We start from the raw sequence: 18746 nt of genomic DNA, 5'->3' as shown, positions 1-18746 counted from the left end.
CCAGTGACTCTGGCCAAACAGGGTGAATAACTGCAAATTATGCTCTAGCCGTTCTTGCAGCAAAGACATTATTAGTTTGTATTCCCCTCCTCCATCTAGTTAGTTACAAAAAAAAAGAACTTCGCTGTCTTTAAGACTCTAATTGTCTTGTTAAATGTTAGGGGCTGAGAGAGGTAGAGAAAGGAAGAACTGCTGCAATTTTATAGCTTTTCTTGATGACAAAACATGTCTAAAATAATAGGTTTCTTTATATGAATATGAAATAATTGGTTCCCTTTGCTAAGAAGGTGTTCATTATTCAGAGTCAAAGCTCTTAGCTAGGTTAGTGTAGAGAAACTGGATAAATTCAGAAGAATAATATGATCCTGTGCCACTGTGCTCTATCTCACGCCTTCCTGCTATCCTGTTTCTCCATCAACTAACTGAGGCAACAAGCATGGGCAGTGTCCGATCTCTTACAGACTTTCTGACAATATTGACTCACTTTATTTAAAATAAAAACTTCGGAAAGATGAAAACTGCAGGATGACAAATGTTAAACAAAGAGCTGCATGGGGGAAAGCAATCAAACCTGGTATTGTTTCCAAAGTCTTGAAAAATATATGCCAAGGTCAAAACACAAAACTTGCTAGGTGATTACATCTCCTGTTTCTTATTTTAGGGCTTTACAACCACTCATCTCACTTTTGACCTTGGTTTTTTATTTTTTTCTTTTCTTTTTTTTTTTTTTTTTGCAAACTGTTGTTTGGAAAAAGGCACAGTCAGTTTTGGGGCTGAGGAGGTAGAGCTGGGTGAGGTAATAGCAAGTAGTGAAAGATTATTGGAGGTCAAGAGAGCAGATTTCTACCTTATGAACTTGGCAGCTCTCCTGCAGGCCTATGCTCCTGATATTGATCTTGTTGTAAGATGAATAGTGATATGGATTTTTTTTTTAAAATGTCTTATTTTGGGACCTTTTAAATGTGGCTGACATTCACGAAAATTTCACTTAAGGGTTGATATTAATCTAAATGAATCAAGACAATACACAATATTTTATGTTTTCAAGCTCAGTGTATTTTCTTTTCAGGTTGAAAAAACCCTTTTAAAACAGTTCTTTTAATGCTTTTAACTTCTGAATTTACCTATATGTCTGCAATACAGTAACATGCCAAAAATCAGACGAAACAGTTTAAATAGTTGTCTGCAGTTTTCCTATTGATCAGAAATGTATTAAGTTTCTCATAGCATATTTTCTACATTTAGAAGAAAAGTCCAAAGGTTTTTTCTGTGGAGTCTGTATACAATAAGTTAAGGGTTACAGTTACTTCACTCATTTTTTTTATTATTTTGCTCGTACTTGATTCAGATTATGTCTTCTGGGTCACCTTAGCATTGCTGGCTTCAATTTGCATGACTATGTGTAAAGTTAAGATTGTAATACTGAGAGGTTAGAAAACCTCATTTCTTTATCAAAAAATCTGACATGCTCTAATATTTTAATGTTGGCAATAGGCATCGTAATACGTTTTTTGGCTCACGCTGCCATCCTTATGATGCTCCAGAGCTGCTAAAAACCTGGGGGAGTGGTTGTAGGAGATAAAAATCCCAGAATGTTGGGTTGGAAGCGACTCACAAGGAACATAGAATCCAATTCTTACAACTGCACAGGACATCCCCAAGAGACACTTTATGTGCCTGAGAACATCGTCCAAATGCTCCTTGCTTCTGTCAGGTTTGGTGCTGTGATCACTTTCTTGGGCAGCCTGTTCCAATGCCCAACCACCCTCTGTGTGAAGAACCTTTTTCTGACATCAAACCTAAACGTCTCCTGACGCAGCTTCAGGCCATTCCTTGGGTCCTGTCATTAATTGCCAGAGACAATTGATGGGTGCCTGCCCCTCCACTTCCCCTCACGAGGAAGTTGTAGATTGCAATGAAGAATTGAGGTATAAAGTAGGCATGTATGAAAAAACAGATTTAGGGGTGGGTGCTTTTTAATTGAATTAGCCCCCGTAAAAAGCGTGCTCATATGAAGAATCAAGAGTTCAGGCTGCTGTGTTTCTAGCCTGAAAGTGAACTTTTCAAGCAGTGCTGCAGCGAAGTGCTGGGTTTTGGTTTTGCTCTAGACTGACACCACGACTTCAAAGGCACCGAGCCACATCCTGAGGAGGTGATGGGCGCTCTGCTCCTCTCGGGAACAGGCCCCCGCCTCGGGAGGCGGAGGGACTGACCGATGGATGCACCGCGTTTAGGGCAGCCCGACAGCGGGCTGGCTCCTGCCAGGGGCTCTGGGACCACCCTTGGGCTCCTGCAGCCCTCACGCTGGCCTGGGGGAGGGAGCCAGGCGAGGAGGTGCGAGGCCAGCGCTGTCCCTTCCCACCCGCCCCATCCTCACCGCCACCCTCGACGCGGGGGGACGCGGCGCGGCCACCGCCTGCTCCGCACCCGAGCGGGCGGGCGGAGCAGGTGCGGGGCCGCCGCTGTGAGGGGAGCGCTGCCCATCGCCACCGGGGCGCGGGGGGCGGCCGCTCCCGCCCGCCGCAGTGCCGGGGCTGCTCCCCCTCGCAGCGGGGAGGCGGAAAGCGCCGAGCCGCGGTGACGGGGGCAGCGGTGACCGGGGGGCAGCGGTGACCGGGGGCAGCGGTGACCGGGGGCAGCGGTGACCGGGGGCAGCGGCCGCGCTGAGGGCGAGCCAGCGCCCGGCCGAGGGACGCGGAGGGGGCTCTGAGTCACCCCTCGCCCGCTTCCCGCCTCGGGCGGCGCATGCGCGGCGGCGGCGGCGGAGTTGTGAATGGCGCGGCTGTTCGGGCCGAGTTTACGAGCCGGGAGGAAGTCGGAGGGGAGGGAGCGGGCTGGGGGCGGGAGCGGGCGGCGGCGGCAGCGGCAGCATCGAGCTCCGGCGGCGGCTGCGGCTGCTCTGCGTGCGCCGCGGGAGGAGGAGGGACGGGAGGAGGGAAGGGGGGGCGCCGCCGGCGGGGGCTAACAAAGGGCGAGGCGAGCGCTGGGGCTGGGACAGCGCGGGGCGGGCGGGAGGGAGGGAGGGAAGGAAGGAGGGCAGCCGGCGGCGGCGGCCCCACCACCATGCCGCGGGTTGTCCCCGACCAGCGGAGCAAGTTCGAGAACGAGGAGTTCTTCAGGAAGCTGAGCCGCGAGTGCGAGGTAAGGCGGCGGTGGCGGCGGGGCTCCCCACGGTCTCCCTCCCTCCGCCCGCCGTGGGGAAAGTTTCCTTGGGCCGCGGAGGGGCCGGGGCAGCCCCGCACTCCCCTCGGCTGCGGCGGGAGCCGAGCCGGCGGCGCGGGGAGGCGCAGTCAGTGCGCTCCTCTGCCCCCTTATCGCCGGGATTGGCCCCTCCTGATTTCGCGCCCTGTTCCCCGCAGATTAAATACACCGGCTTCAGGGACCGGCCGCACGAGGAGAGGCAGGCCCGCTTCCAGAACGCCTGCCGCGACGGCCGCTCCGAGATCGTAAGTGGCGCCTCGGTGCCCGCCGGGCCGGGCCGCGCTTGGCTCGTGGAGTTAAAGTTTGGGGGAAGCCGTCGGGGCAGCGAGCGCTGCGCGGTGCCCGGGCCCAAAGGCTCGGGGCGGGACGGTGCCTGGGGCCGGTCGGGGCCGCGCCGTGGAGGAGAGTTTTCCTTAAGGAGGGGAATGACATCGGCAGCCTTTCGAACGCGCAGGGAAAGGAGGTTCTGGTGAACAGGCGGCATTTCTGTCCGCCTGAGGAATAGCGCTTTTCCAGTCGAAGGTGTCGGCTCGCTGCCGAGCGGGGAGAGTGCTTGTCTGGAGCGCCGGGTGACAGGGAAGGAAGGAAAACCCCCGGCAGTGGGAACGGGCTGCGCTCCTTCCCTGGGCACGTGCTGCAGCTACGAGCTGCTTGCTTCAATATTCAGCTTTTTTTCTTTTCCCTTTTTTTTTTTTTTTTTATTTCCGGAAACAGTAGTTTTGAGAAGTGAGTGACATTGTTCAGAAGGCGCTAGCTTAAAGTCCTGAATGAGCTGTTTGATGTATTTGTGAACTAAATCAAACGCTTTTAAAATTAGGCTTTGAAACTTGCAACTTTAGCTCCGCTTTTCTCATTCATTAAGGTTAGTTACAGACTACTGTCGCCCTCCGAAATAAGAAGTGAGGTGAAGAATGGATCAGAGTAGTCAAGAACTGACTATTTCCTGGTTTGATTTCTGCTCCAGGTTGCTTCTATAGTATTAGTATTTCATAGCATTGTTATGTTTGTAACTCTACTATTAAACTGCAGAAGTAATCTCTTTTGCATTTACAGTATACAGTGAAAGACAAAGTAAAATAGAAAATAAACCCCACTTCCACCAAGTTTGGTTTATGAACATTCTTTAATTTCACGTGGTATGCATACTGATAATCAGTTCACAATGAAATTATTCTTATACACAATGAAATTACTCTTATGCACATCCAAAAATACTTGAAAACCAGTTATTACTACCAGTCTCGTTCTTTTTCTTTTGTCAGTAAAAGGATACACTCAAGAACACAGTTACCTTTTACTGAATAACTTTATTTTAGCTGAATCTTATCCCTGCTAGTTATCTCTTGTTTTAGAACATGTATTATTATTTTACAAGAGGCCTCCTGTAGACAGGTTCTTAATTTTACTATTTTTAAGTTCATTTTTCTTTGTGCGTGTTTGCTTCTTTTAAGAAAACACCAGGGAAACAATGGGTAGGTAAGGAAGACATAGTTTGCTAGCATTGGAAGTTCCTGTGCATTAGATGAAAGTGCATTATATACCCGAATCCCTGCCTAAAGAAAAAAAGGGCCACATAGTTTATAACATTAACTTTCATTAGCTCCATTAGTTTTCTAATGCAGCCTGTGCAGTTATTTATATAAATGGGAAATTGCTGTAGCTTCACCTTTGTACTTCTGTACCTGCTGCTGGCTTTTTTTTGCCAGAACTTCATCCCTTGGAAGCAAGCAGTGATGCATGTTCTACATATTTTTACTCTACTTAATTATAAAATGGTTTCTATATTTCTTCATCTGAAACATCTGGTTTTGTTTTGTGAACAGGGCATGAGTAGTCAGGTTTATTTAGAAATGTAGTGTACGTAATGACTGATGTTAAAAAGGGCTAGTAATTTTACTTCTTTCTTTTTAGTCTTGAATGTTTTTCCAGACATCAAGGATTTATTCTTTTATCTCCAAAGGGAGCCTTTGCAAATGACCTTACATATTTTGAAGCAGAAAAAAAAAACCCCAGAGAACAGCTCAGGGATTTAATGTAGAACCAGCAGTAAGTTGTTGGTTACATGTGTCAAATAGCTCTTGATTAAATAAAGGAAATAATTAGCAATATTACTGAGAAGTACGTGTGAAGTGTATTAAATAAGATTTCATGTTTATTGGTAATGCTTTGATAACTTAAATAACCTCATGTGTTTGGTTTGCTTTGGAAGGTACTTGTATTTATGTTGTCCGTGTGTGGGTCAAGTCGCCCTTGTACCTTCTGATAAGCTTTTCACAAAATTTGTGACATAAATGTCTGATAGCTTTTCAGACTGGGCTGTAAAAGTCTCTGCAGACAAAACTAGAGCTTTCTTACTTTCAAGTTTAAAACCAAACTAGTGGTGTGATTTTTTTATTATTTTTTTTAATTTGTTTGTTGTTTGATGGAAATTAATGGCTTCCATGCAGTCTTGTGTGGTTATTAGCAGGACTGTTCTCAAGTTTTTCAGTATTGACCTGTGATTTGATTTGAGAAACATATGGTTACTTAAACTGTATGGTTTTGTCTCTTCAAAAGGAGGGAGCAGGCTTCAAAAATCCAGAGAACAAATATCTACATAGTTTTTTATGGTTTAAATGGTGCCTGCCTGACTGTACGAGGATGTGAAATTTGTGTACTTTTATATTCTTCTTTTCTCTGATATTTTTCCCCTGTTTTCATGGCCTTCTAGCACACATTGGGGGTGGAAGCAGGAAGGTATAGGAACTTCACTGTCTTGCTGAGTTTCCCAGAAAGCAAGTACAGTTCTTGTGACCCAGTATCCAGAACTGGACTGGTTCATAAGGCTTCAGTGGTCAGCTGGTTTACTCTAAAAGATCTCACTCCCTGATATTTTAGATGTATAAATCATGTATTTACTAAAGATGCTTGAGGGTAGGAATACAGTTCTTGAGCAGATTAAGTGCTAAAGACTCAGTCACAAATATTTGGAACTAGGTATAATTTTTTTTGTTGATATGTAAATAGCATCATCCTTTGCAAAAGCAAAGGAATAATAGAAGGTAGTGAGCCTGATAGTGATGGTCTGCAGCTCTGACAGATTTGATGCCTCCTATTTGTGCAAGTGCATCTTTGATGAAACTTCTGTTACATGGATTGAAATATTTGTCTTTGCAAACAAGTATTAATGCACCAATACAGCATTCTTGTGGAATTACTAGGACTGATTTGTTAATTTTAATGGCATTGAGAATGTGCTTACAGGAGAGAAAACAAGCAAACAAAAACAACAACAACGATTTAAAAATCTGTTTTTAAGGCTAGCGTGGAGCCAAAACTGATTGCAGAGCATTAGTCTCTCTTGGTGGAGAGGGAACAGCCAGGACAAAGCACTTCTACTTTCAAAATGGGAGGTATTAATCCTGTGGCAGTGTTGCAGTCCATGACTGGAGCTATCTTAAATAATGTGTAGCTATAGTGTCACAGGTAGCAGTACAGTTATGCCATGAAGTGACTGAATTCTGGGTTGCTTGAAAGAAATCTGCTTGTCAGGAAATTCCAGCTGTTAAAGTCGTAGTCATATAGCTTTTAAGAAAAACTATATTCTAGATTAATGACCATTTAAATCAGAGTGATCATGGTAAAAATACTGTTGTTTGATTGCAACAAATTATGTTTAACCCTGGGATTTTGATAGGAGTGATATGCTGTGAGCCTGTGTGAATATTCACATGCTTACAGGAGAATATGCTCACCTGTACCAGGGAAGAGTACAAATACTGTGAATCTAACTTCTGCTTGCAAAAATAATTTATTTAATGTCTAGGAATTGCTGTTCTCATCATCACTTGGAGTTAAGATATACTAACAAATACAGAGAGTTTATAAAGAAAACTGAATCCCATTTTCATTTTAAATCATAGAAAATTGTTTGTTTGAAAGCAGTGTGTGCTTTTTCTAGTGGGTTTAAACCAGTCCCTTTAATGATTTTACAAAGCGCTGTACTGAGGAATTCCTACAGTTGCCTTTTCTCTCTGTCACAGCATCTGCTGATCTGGGTATCACTGGTGTCTTAATGTGGCATGAGGACTTAGTCCTGTGCAGCTTGATTGAACTGTGTATTGATGCTGCATGCCAGTAGATGATAAAATAGGATTATTTATTCTTTGGTTAAGTGTCTTTCTAGATATAAGTAGATTGTGAAAGGAAACAAATCCTTTTCTTGCAAAAAAAAGTTGTCTATAGTAATGGGTCTAAGGAGCTAATTTTCCTTCAGCAGTGCTTCTTTTAGAGATAGGCAGCCTCTTTGAAAAGCATGGGCAGTTTTTAATGTTGCAGGTACTAAGTTGGTGCAGCGTATCCAGATAGAGCTGAAAGGACAGATTCTAATGTCAGCAAAACTGATTTGAAAGAAGTATTGATTCCATGTTGTATTTTATATCCGAAGCAGCCAATGGCAAATGTTGTCAAAATGGAATCAGATGTTTGTAACTTAATACTTAAGAAAAATGATGAGTGCATGTTTTTGACTTTAAGTATTCTCTATGCTGCCTGGCTTAAGACATAAACTGATGTAAAAATAAATGACTGCCTGCATAATTTATGTAATGTCTTGCTCCCTGATCCTGTTTGTATTGATTTTTCTAAAAGGCTTTTGTGGCCACAGGAACCAATCTGTCTCTCCAGTTTTTTCCGGCCAGCTGGCAGGGGGAGCAGCGACAGACACCGACCCGGGAATATGTTGACTTTGAAAGAGAAGGAGGCAAGGTAAGGAGGAAATTGTTGAAACTGAAAGAAATTTTTTTGTTGTGCTTATGGTTTTTCTGGTACAGACTGCACATATGATGTGAGATTTCTAACATTTCACACCTCCATGCAGGTAGGTAGTGATGTGAGTATGAGTGAAATCTAGTAAGATAAAATATTGTTTTGTTTTAAAGCATGCTGATGTTTAGGTGAATGGAAGAACTGGGAAAGGCGGGCAGTACTGGTGTCTTTGCATTATTTTTAAAAGAGAAATATTTCTACTGTCATGCTATGAAAAAAATTTGGGGAACAGTCTAGATTTGGTGTTGTATAGGTGCTTCTAAAGAAATTAGACTTTGGCCAATGAATTGTGGTAGACTAATAAAAATTTCCACTTTCAGCAGGTTATTTCATTGTGTCTTTGGCTGCCAGTTGGTACAGCAAGCAGTCAGTGTGGAATTGAATCTTTTTCTCAGTTTCACCATCAGCTACAACATAGAAGCAGCATTGCTTTCAGAATTGATTTCTGAATCTCTTTTTTCTGAGGTGGTTGTCCCATAGATTGATATTGAATGCTCAAATTCCCTAGTGGCAGTGATGGTTACTGTGAAGCTGTATTAGATTTAAAGTCAGAGATCTTGCTTAGTCTCATCAGAATAAAGTTACTAAAATCACCTACAGCTGGTTTTGTTTTACAGGAAAAACATACCTTTAAAATATAGATGCTGTCTCTTATCTCTGCTCCTGTGGGTGCTTTGGGACTGATCCAAAGATCACTGAATTCAGTAGAAGACCTTCTTCAGAACTTTCTTCAGTGGGTGTAGACCAGCACTTAAGCCCTCATAGTCTCTGTTTCAGGCTAGTTTTTGTGGGGTTTTTTTTGTTTGTTTTAACTTTTTAATGGACTACAAAATCCTTCCTTTTGCCTAAATTTTTTAACCTAGCCTTGTAACAAGAAACAGCTAATGCTACCAAACCTACCAGGCTGGAGGAAATACTTGAAGCATATTCAGGTTTAAAGGCATATTGGGTCTTTTAAATGCTGCTAGGTGGAAGATAAATATTTCCTATAGTGGGAAAACTTGATTGGAAGAAAAAAAAATTCCTGAGGGCAGTTATGGTATGTGGAATTCAAGTTAATGAGTTTTTTTGGAAAAAATTGTTTTCCATTTAGTCCTGTGAGGCTTGCAGAAGTTTGACAAATTGGGGGAGAAGTGAAGTTGGCTGTCTGGGTACTGACTGCTTTGCTAAGGAAACTGAATTGAATCTGGCTCTTACTGAAAAATATTGATTCTGGCTCACAATTGAATGAGGAATTTTTCTTGTAATGTGTAAGAAGACTGAAGTCTCTCTTCTTGCCAGTTCAAAACTAATTTTATTTACTCCTATGATTTTTTTTTAACTTTGTTTTCTCTGAATGAATTCTTAAAGTACTGAACTACTTCATCCATTTTCTTGTGTTGTCTTAATCATGTAAGAGCATGGTAGGTATGCTGTATATTAAAATAGAACATGAGCCTCATTAATTAATGCCACTCCTTCTTTTATGTGTGTTTACAGTAAATTCTAGACTGCTTCACTGAAATGTTTAGAAGAATTCCTCTGAATGAGGCTAGAGGTGGACAAACAGATAAATGGGAATAATGTTATGCTCTGGTATGAACAAATCACAAATTCACTGTTGTAATCAGCCCTTACTTGTGTAAATCACTGTGCTCTGCACAGAATTAAACTTCTCTGAAAGTCAGCCACTCCCATGATTGGAGCAGAGGCATGAGCAGAGTGGGAGAGTGTTTTATGTTATCAACGGAAACAGTTAAAGCATTTCATGTGAATTGTCTGAGATTGTTCTCTCTAGATTTTTGTCATTTGGTTTAATTAAGAATTTCTTTCACAGGCTTCAGCAGTCTCTTAAAACCATGTGATTTTTGTAGCTCTGTGCAACATTGTTTTATGAGCTTTGATTCTTGAGGCAGTGCATAATGTGTGTTTGTTCATCACTGGATTTATGCCAGTAAGGCATGTTTTTAATTATATGAATAAAAAAAGGCTATGGGGGAAGCTGTCAGTTAATAATTATCTTAGGCATTAGTTTGAGATCTAGAATGTAGATAAACTTACCAGCATTAGAATATTTTTATTCTGGAATTCTGCTTCGGTGTTTGGCTAAACAATGATGGCCCAAAATAGTTTATCCAGATTTGAAGAATGTCACTATTGTACTAAAGCAGTTTTGCACACAGATTGACAAAGCTACCAATGCAGTATCTGCTGGAATTGCTGCTTAAATGATTGAATTTTAGAAAGAGCAACACTCCTGTGGAAGTTGAAATTCTGCAAATACATACTTCATAAGCTTGAGGTTTTTCAATCTGGTATTTCTTAAGCGAGGGGATTTTTTTAATATGCTTAATTTGCCTTTTAATTTGATGCATCTGATGTTCACAATGGGTGGGTAGGCCTCTGGTGGATACCCTGTCTTCATTAATCCAAGAATTGGATGGCTCAGTGTACGCTTAATGTTTCTGCTCATTTTAAGCTTGAGTTTAACTTTTTTTTTTTTTTGAGATAGCTTTAACATTCTGTGCTGTATTTGACCTGCAGCAAATTTAATTGTGTATTTGAGCAATTTTTCAGGTTTGTCATAGCAGAAAAAAAAAGCAGCACTAAAAATAGGTCCCTAGATCATAAAAATGATAGAACATTGTATTTCATTGTGATGGTGGGTGTTTGTGGGGTGCACCAGATGCAGTGTGTGTCCTGTTTCTGGGGAATCAAACCATACCAAGGCTTTCTCATCCTTCTCTGTTGTCAGCTTTTTATTTGTGTTTTGGTAAAGAATAAATTAATAGACATTAGGAAATTGAAAGATAGGCCATGTAGTAGTCTAATGTATTGCCTGAAATATTGAATAATTAAACCTTACAATTAAATGGAGAGCTTTATTTTCACCTTGGTTTTCTGGAATCGTTAATGACTTAGGCTAGATTTACTGTGGTTAATGAAGTTGTGTAATTTTTATTTCAGTTTTGTACTGATGACATACAAACTTAAGGCTGAGCTGTGTATAGACTTCAGTGCTTCTTAAAATCTAATCTTTTTCCAAGTCCTTTTGTTTTGTTAAGAACTGTCTGGTTAATTTTCTTTGCACAATTAATTTTGTATACTTTTTAGAGTAAGATAATGTCCCCAATTACAGTTTCTTATTCAAGATGTTTCTATAGCTCCACCTTTCTTATTTGAAAGAACATTAGTTTTCACATATTCTTTTTTATTGCTTAAATACCAGTCACTGATGAAGTCTGAAGTTGTTTTACTTCCCCTCCCCTTTACAATACAATTCTCCATCTCATTCTAGTGCAGCTTTATTTCCTGTCTGTTCTTTGGTGGCAGCTGCTTGTAAACCAGAGTCTTCCACACGGGCTTATTTTGCTCTAATATGCCATCAACTCTGCAGCTTTGGAGGAAAGCACATCAGACATGATTTAAATTGATTCAGAGTGCCTGCTGTGCCACATGTGATGTAGCTAGGATTTCTACTCAGTAACCATTAACTTTGTTCTAACCATAACTAAAGATTTCTTCCTAAAGATGCTGCATTTCTACTTGCACAGTTTTTTGTCAAAACTAGATTTTATTTTGTGCTAAGTTGGTGTTAACTGCTTAGATAAATATTAAAAAAAGAAATCTTTGTTATGCTGCAGGTGTTACAGCAGAAACAGAAGTGTAATGAGAAATAGTTTTATTAAAATACAACACGTTTTCAAAAGGCAGACAATAGAAACAGCTTTCCACTTTTCCTGAGCAGCCTTAAACAATTGTTACTGTCCTACTCATACCTTTTGGGGGTGTGGTGACCCCAAAACCTTGTGGTAGCTAGGAGAGATTCTTCTATGAGGAGCAGCAGGTGGTCAGAGAAGGGACATCAGCTGCTGGGCTGTGTGTGTGCTCAGAGCCTTCGAGGTGCTTTTGTCTGCTCCAGCCAGGGGAAGTGGTGTTGTCCTGATGAAACCCACATCGCTGTTCTTGCTTTTGATCTTTCTCAGGCTTTTCTGTGAGCTTTAAACAAGGAGGTCAGTGTGTGGTTATTCTCATAGCAGACAAATGGGTTTGGTGGTGTATCCAGTTTGTACCCACCTTACTTATCAGCTTGACTTTTTTTTCCCCCCCCTTGGAGTTACATGGTGTGAGTCCTGTAAAAGCTTGGTGGATTAGAAGAATCCACTTTTCTTGATGATCCCCTTGATCAGTTTTAATCCAGTATCATCTATATGGTTTGAGTAAAATGCTGATTTTCTATAAATTGTGATTCTAGAATTTATTATTGTATTTGTGCTTTAGAGTCCTTTAGCTGGCAGACACTTCAGTTTCTTTTTCTTTCCAGTTGGTTTTTTTTCCCCAGCAACATCCTTTGTTTATGCTCCTAAAACCATTTTTACTTTAGAGGAGAGTGAAACTTTTTCTTTCTTTTTTTGTCTAGATACTTGAAAGTGTTCCTCATTATGATTGCTGTTGCATAGGAGAGAGCTATTTAATCCAAATGCTGTTTGAAGCCGCAGTCATAGTGTACCTGTGCTTCTTCACTTTAGCTCACAGTTAGGAGATGCCTCTCTGTGCATACAGGCTATACACTATGAGCAGTTAGAGCTCGGATTTTGGGGAGAGAAGTCTTTAGAGGCCGTAGACTGGACACGTTGTCCTGGCAGGCAGCCACTGGCTGGGATTGGACAGTTGTTCCTGCAGAGTGATTTATCATCGGGTGCCCTCCGCCACTGGAGCATGAGTCACTCCAGGCACCTCTCATGTGACAAGGACCCACAGCCTTTCCCCTGGAGCCCTTTCACCCCCCAGTCCTCCAGATCCTTCTGGGACTGCCACAGCCTCGTCCCTGCGTTGGTGCCGGCAGTGACGATGCCATTTTGAAACAGTGCTTGGGAGCAGTACTTTAGCACGGCTGTGGAAGTACTTAAGGGCTGCTGTCAGTAAACCTGCTTCTGCTTAGCCTTTATTATGTATTCTAAAAGCAGTTATTCAGTCAAACTACCTTGAACTCTTTCCAGTGGCTTAAGTGGACTCGTTAGAGTTGTATAGACAAGATTTCAAATATACCCATGTCATCATCCTAAAGTTTCCCAGAAGAGGAACAAAATTGGAGTTAGTGAGCTAAGTTTTACATTTGGGAAGCAGCTATATATAAGGACAGATGAGTGCTGTGTGGATGAAAGCAGTACTTGAGATCTCTGCAGCATAGATGCTGGAAGAAATCCAGACGTTTGGATTGTTGAATTCTCTTGTTTGCATATCGGTCTCTGCTTACTAAGGAAAGTTGCTCATATTGTGCTTCTTTCCTCTTATAAATGAATGAGAAAAGTAAGAGAGTCATTGTTGAGAATGTCTGCTTCTTTCTGAAAATCACTTAATTCATATTAAAAATAAGAAAAATTCAATAAGATGATGAAACATTTGGTTCAAGAAAATGTCTTTTTCTGAAAGTTACTGAAATGGTTCTTCAAGCTTTATTGTCCAAAGCACAAGTAATGAAATGGGCTCATTAGCTTGCATAATTGCAAGTTTGATGTTACTCTTTTAAAGACAATTTCGAGTCATTGCTAAGGATGTTCTCTGTAGAAGCTGATAGTTTTCTACAGAATAATTATGACACTATGAAATTTTATTGAATGATGAAAGCTGAATAGTTGTTATAGTATACAAAAGGCAAAAAACTACTAACATTATTTTAAGCCTTGATGCAGCACTACTTGTTGAGCAAATGTTTGAACAGATTTTCCAGACTTGAATCCTGCTTAAGGTGAAGGTGAGGTTGTTGGAGTGCTCAAGAAAGCAATGAAAGCTAAAGGCTAGAAGAAGCAGCTTTTTTTGCCCCCTCTTACTTGGGTCAGTTCCTGAATGTTTTTAGTACCTGCTTGCCCATATTGTCAGAATCAGGTAATTTCTTTTTTGTATAGTTGAGTATGTCTGCATTATATGTTTTGAATTTTCAGTCCAAAAGTAGAGGATTAGCAGGCTGTTTATTTGCACCCATTTAACATGGTGTGCAGGTGATGTGTTTTAGATAAACCTCTCTTTCTAATCCTCTGTTGCCATTGCTAGTTGTATCTGATTTTTGCTATGTGATTTTCTGAAGCTTGAAAAGAACAAATTTCACAACCAATTTTGAAATTTGTCTGGAAAATACTCTGTCAACGTGGCAGAAAACTGTGTGTATTAGTTACTGGGTTTGTGAGCAGAAGCATGCATGTGTACTTGGAGCAGCAAAACTAGCAGCAATCTCAGGCAATATTTTACTGCAAAAATATTATTCTTTTTAATTGCTGCAAGAAAAAAAATGTCTTTTTTAAATGCATGCCCTCTCCATTAAAAGGGAGTATAGGTTTAAAATCCAGCCATCTTTCTCATGCAGAATCTGGTGTAAAGGTAGGCTGATGAAAGACCCTGTAAAGTTTCACAGGGGAAAACCCCAGCATATATTTGCCTTTCAGATTTTTCTTGTTATGCTCCTTGCTTTTTTGTTGATTTTCAGTTCCAGCTCTGTGGTTGGTTTTGTGTTTTGAAGGCAAATGGATAGAGCCTGAGCATGACATGCATTTCTCTTTGGGAGTCCCTTCTGTAGTGACAATGTGAAAACTAGAAGCTGTCTACTTTTTGCTTTGTATTGGGGCTTTTTTGGTGGTTTTGGTCAAGTCTGGTTCATGTTTTCTGCTTAGTTGAGAAATTGCAGTATTTTGGAATGATGAACTGTATCTGGAGAGTTGGTTATTAGATGATGAGTATAATCTCTGTGCAGTAGCATTTTAGCATTTTTCTATGTGAGCTTCTAAGCATAACTGCTGACCAGTGATCTTAATCCAAGAATAAAATGCTCCACAGATTTTAATCACATTTGTTCTGACATCCTTACTGCTTCATATCTGTTCTTAGTTACAGACTTGGCTTTTAGTTAAGTGAAATAGCAACCTGCATAATTTAATGAAACATTGATCTGCTTTCGAAAAGGAGCCATGATTACATAGTTGAGCTAACTATGCAGAGAAAAACCTAACAAATGCAACCAACCAAAAAAACATAAAAATACCAGGTTTTCTGCAAAGGACTTTTAAATTCTGACTGTCCAATAAGGTTAGGAAAATTCTTCAGCTATTCCTTTTTTGACGTTTTTGAAACCAATCCCCATCACAGTAGTATTTCAGTAGTACGCAAAGCATGTTGAGAGAGGTTTTGTTAAAGCTCTGATATTACTTACAAAGATATTTCTGAAATGAGTGTGTACATGGGTGTTTCTGATACACAGAATTGTAAAAACGGACTATGTTGCATTTCAGTGTTTACTGATATTTGTATTAAAACCTATGATTTACATAAACATATTTGAAAATTGAACAAAGTAATACCTGACCATCAGGTTTTGCTGTGAAGATGAAAATGTTCTGAGATGTTTTTCTAGTTGTGAATTGGAGTTCTTTCCTCAGCTGCAAGTGAAATGTCTGTGTGTGATGACAAGGAAGCAGAGCTGGAGGAACAGGTCCCAGGCAGAGGAAGGATGGTGCTGGGCCCAAGGAGATGTCCCTGGGCAGTGCTCCTGCCCTGGCCAGCGCTGTCCCAGGAGTGCCACCTTGGCAGCTGCTCAGGAAACAGCCAGGGCCTGTTGGTGGTGGTGTGGTACAGCTGTGCCATGGGTGCTACCCTCGAGGAACTTGAAGCTGTATTCATCTTGAAAGCCACAATTGGGTTATTTATGCACAAGTGTTTAGGAAAGGCTCTTGTTTGTTCAGAAAGTATTAATTCCCATACATTTTTGCAGTAGAGTATAAGGTTTGAATTTTAACAAAACCTCCTTCTCATATAATGGAAGAAATTCCAAGATGTAGTTTTTAAAATAGATGTTTTTTTTGTGTGTTTGAAGAAACAATAATATCTTTTAAGGGATGAGACAGCTGAAAATAATCCCATTTAGAAAGTGACTATGAGTAAAATAAGACTTTTTAGTGCATTTAATTTATGTCAATCTTTATATTTCTATTTATGTTTTATTCCAGTTTAAATTATGTTACAATGTAGAGTATGGGAGTCAAATTTAGCAGGTCAGATAAATGCTGTAAACTCTGTTCATGACTTTATTGCTTGTCATTAGTTTCTTTTAAACAAATGATCAATATCTGAAAGAGTAGCGTGAAGCCTTGCATGGAGTTATCAGCCTTTGCTGTATCTTCAGTTGGTGTTATACTAGTGAAGTTATTGTTCTGTTATGTTCCCCAAATAGTTGAGGATTTTAGTGTATAAGCTCTGTTGCACAGTTTTAGAAAAGCTTTTTTTTAACTTTTTTTCTTTTTTTTCTTTTTTTTTTTTTTTTGCATGTCATAGATTGCTTCCTCTCTCATGCTTTGCCCCCTCTTTGAAACCCAGGCTATATACCCTTTTCTGTAATGTGAAAGTGAGTCTTTGCATTTTGGGGGGAGCACAGGGATGGAACTGATGCAACTTTACATTCCAGAACAGCATTTTATTTATGAAACTGTATATATTGTCATATACTGTTGCTGTTAAAGGAAACAGTTGAATACATAATTTCTCATGTGAACATTTTGTACAGGCTGTTTCCTTTTACTTGCTAGTGTATACAGATAATATTAAGAGAAGCTGAAGTGATGAGGTTAGTCTTACCTCATTTAACACTTTTCTTTCTTGAAGTGAGTGTTCAAAGCTGTTTCTTTCTTAGTGGTCAGTGTCTCACATGTGAAATCACCAGGGAGAATGCTGTTTAAGTATTTAAAAGTGGAGTATGATTCAGGGGAAGGTGGGATTGACAGACGGACGTGGCTCAGCCGAGCGGGGCAGCCCGTTATGAATGGGCAGATGTGTGCGTGGTGAGGCGCAGGGTGAGTCAGAGCTGAGCTCTTCTGAAAGAATGCGTTTTGCTCCAGTGTGCTGGGAAAATGGAAACAGACGGGAGGGGACTGCACCACTTCACTGGGGACTGGTGTTTCCTGGGGGGTGAAGCTGATCTCCTCGGTGGCGCTGGCTGTTGTGAGCCTCCTGATTCATTAGTTGGTGGGTGGTGAGAACTGTGTGCAATCGCTGGGGGAGGAAATGGCTTGGTTGCTGTAGGGAGAAGGAGCATTTTCTGTAACTGCAGGATGTGTGGATGGAGCACACAGATAGCATTCCTCCAGCAGATCAGTTAAATACCCTGCTGTTGTGAGATAAAGGTTTACTAGATGACTAAAATAGGATGTGAAACTGAGGGTTTTTTTTGTCTTGTGCTAAAATACAGTAGCTTTAAAAAAAGTAATTAGTTTGGATTTTAAAGTATGAATGAATGGTGTTACAGGAGCCACATGCCTGCCTGTTCTTAACAGAGATAACTCCCAGTTAATTGGAGTTGGGGGAGAGGGTTGTTCATTTAAATGCAGATGAAAAGAAAGAAGTGATTAGTAAAAGAATACAAAAGGGAAGGTGAGATGTACTAAATGTTGAAGGTGTGGCACAGAGGTCTTTGAGAACAAGCCAGCAGGGAGGCACAAGCACAGCTCAACAACTTAGAGCCCAGCTAAGCCTATTCATGCAGCGCCTTCTCAAGTTTGTGTGTTTTTACGGTGCTGTTTGTCCTCTGTCCAGATAATCTGCCAGGAGATAAGAGTGTTTGCTCTTGCTGCTTGTTCAGTCAGCAAGCAGAATATTTGTTCTAATACTAAAAGCCTGTTTCCAATGTAAAAGTAGCATGTCCACATTTCTCATTTAAAAATTTTAATGCTACTTTGATCTATAGTAGGAGTTTGAAATGGAAGATGTCATTTGAGATGAAATTAGTTCTGTAATAGCCACCCAAACAAAAATTCAGCTGCTATAAGCCAGTGAAAATGGCATTTTTCAGTATGTGATAGTTTACCTAGGTCTCCTAGTCCTGTTGTATGGAAAACAAGGGTGCAAAAGAGAGAGAACTTACTCTCATCCTTCAGCATGTGTACAAAGATTCTTAACTTAGCTGTACAACTGTCCACTGTCAGTGGCAGAAAAACCATTCTTCCTTTGGTTTATGGAATGGACTGTATTCTGAAAAGAGGCTGCTGCATAATTTAGCTTTTCCTTTTATGTAGCATTAAATTTGTCCACTGAATATGAATTTGGTAATTGCCTGACTTCCAACTTCTCCTCCTTCCTTCTGTTCTGTAGTGCTTTTCAGCTGTCTCTTGAATTTTACAGCACTGACTGTCAGGCATTATTATGAAAAGTACCCATAGGTATGTGGAGGATTTATAAAATTATTTAAATGCAGGTAATCTGGGGTTAGCAATAGAACTTTGAAAGAGTTGATCTAACAAAGACATGGTTTTATCTACTTCTATAATATTAGGAAGGGGGAGGGAATTTTGGGTCTTTTTAGAAATAATGCAGCTTTTGCCCTTAGTCTTCTACCATGACTGTCTTGAGGCAATTTTCAGAGCAGATGACTCAGAAATTTTTTAGAAGACCACTTTGCTGGATTTTGAGATGCCATAATAGATAATGTGTTCACAGAACAGTAATTTATTAATAATTCTGTTAAGTTCAGAAGTTGAGAGGGAACCAACATGGTTTTATCTGAAAAGAAGGAAATATGTGGTTAAACGTTTTTGGCTATAATCTTAGGTGGTTTCCATTTTCCTGAAAGAGGAGAGGGGGGAAAAGGAGTTTAAATTCCTTTCTCTAAAATAAATTAAAAAGTACCAGTATGCATTATTGTGTTTTAATGAGAGAAAAGTTCCTGCATAAGCTCGTGGGGTTTCAAGATGAATGATTACTACATTTGAATGATTGTGTGGTAA

General features: G+C 40.6%; 1 protein-coding gene across 2 annotated transcripts in view; it reads left to right on the top strand.

The window, feature by feature from the left end:
• The first annotated feature begins 3034 nt into the window (after positions 1-3034).
• The window catches only part of CBFB (core-binding factor subunit beta), a 36786-nt gene continuing 21074 nt past the window's right edge, over positions 3035-18746 (top strand). For both annotated transcript variants that reach the window (XM_021535227.3, XM_021535228.3), the window contains exons 1-3: positions 3035-3141; positions 3360-3446; positions 7831-7947. In XM_021535227.3, coding sequence (XP_021390902.1) covers positions 3064-3141; positions 3360-3446; positions 7831-7947 — 282 coding nt within the window. In that variant the 5' untranslated portion in view covers positions 3035-3063. The remainder of the gene's footprint in view (positions 3142-3359; positions 3447-7830; positions 7948-18746) is intronic.

Source organism: Lonchura striata, chromosome 13 (assembly GCF_046129695.1).
Source record: "Lonchura striata isolate bLonStr1 chromosome 13, bLonStr1.mat, whole genome shotgun sequence".
In the NCBI taxonomy this organism is placed as follows: domain Eukaryota; kingdom Metazoa; phylum Chordata; class Aves; order Passeriformes; family Estrildidae; genus Lonchura; species Lonchura striata.
The sequence above is the reverse complement of the archived record's forward strand: the minus strand, read 5'-3'. Positions and strand labels throughout refer to the sequence as shown.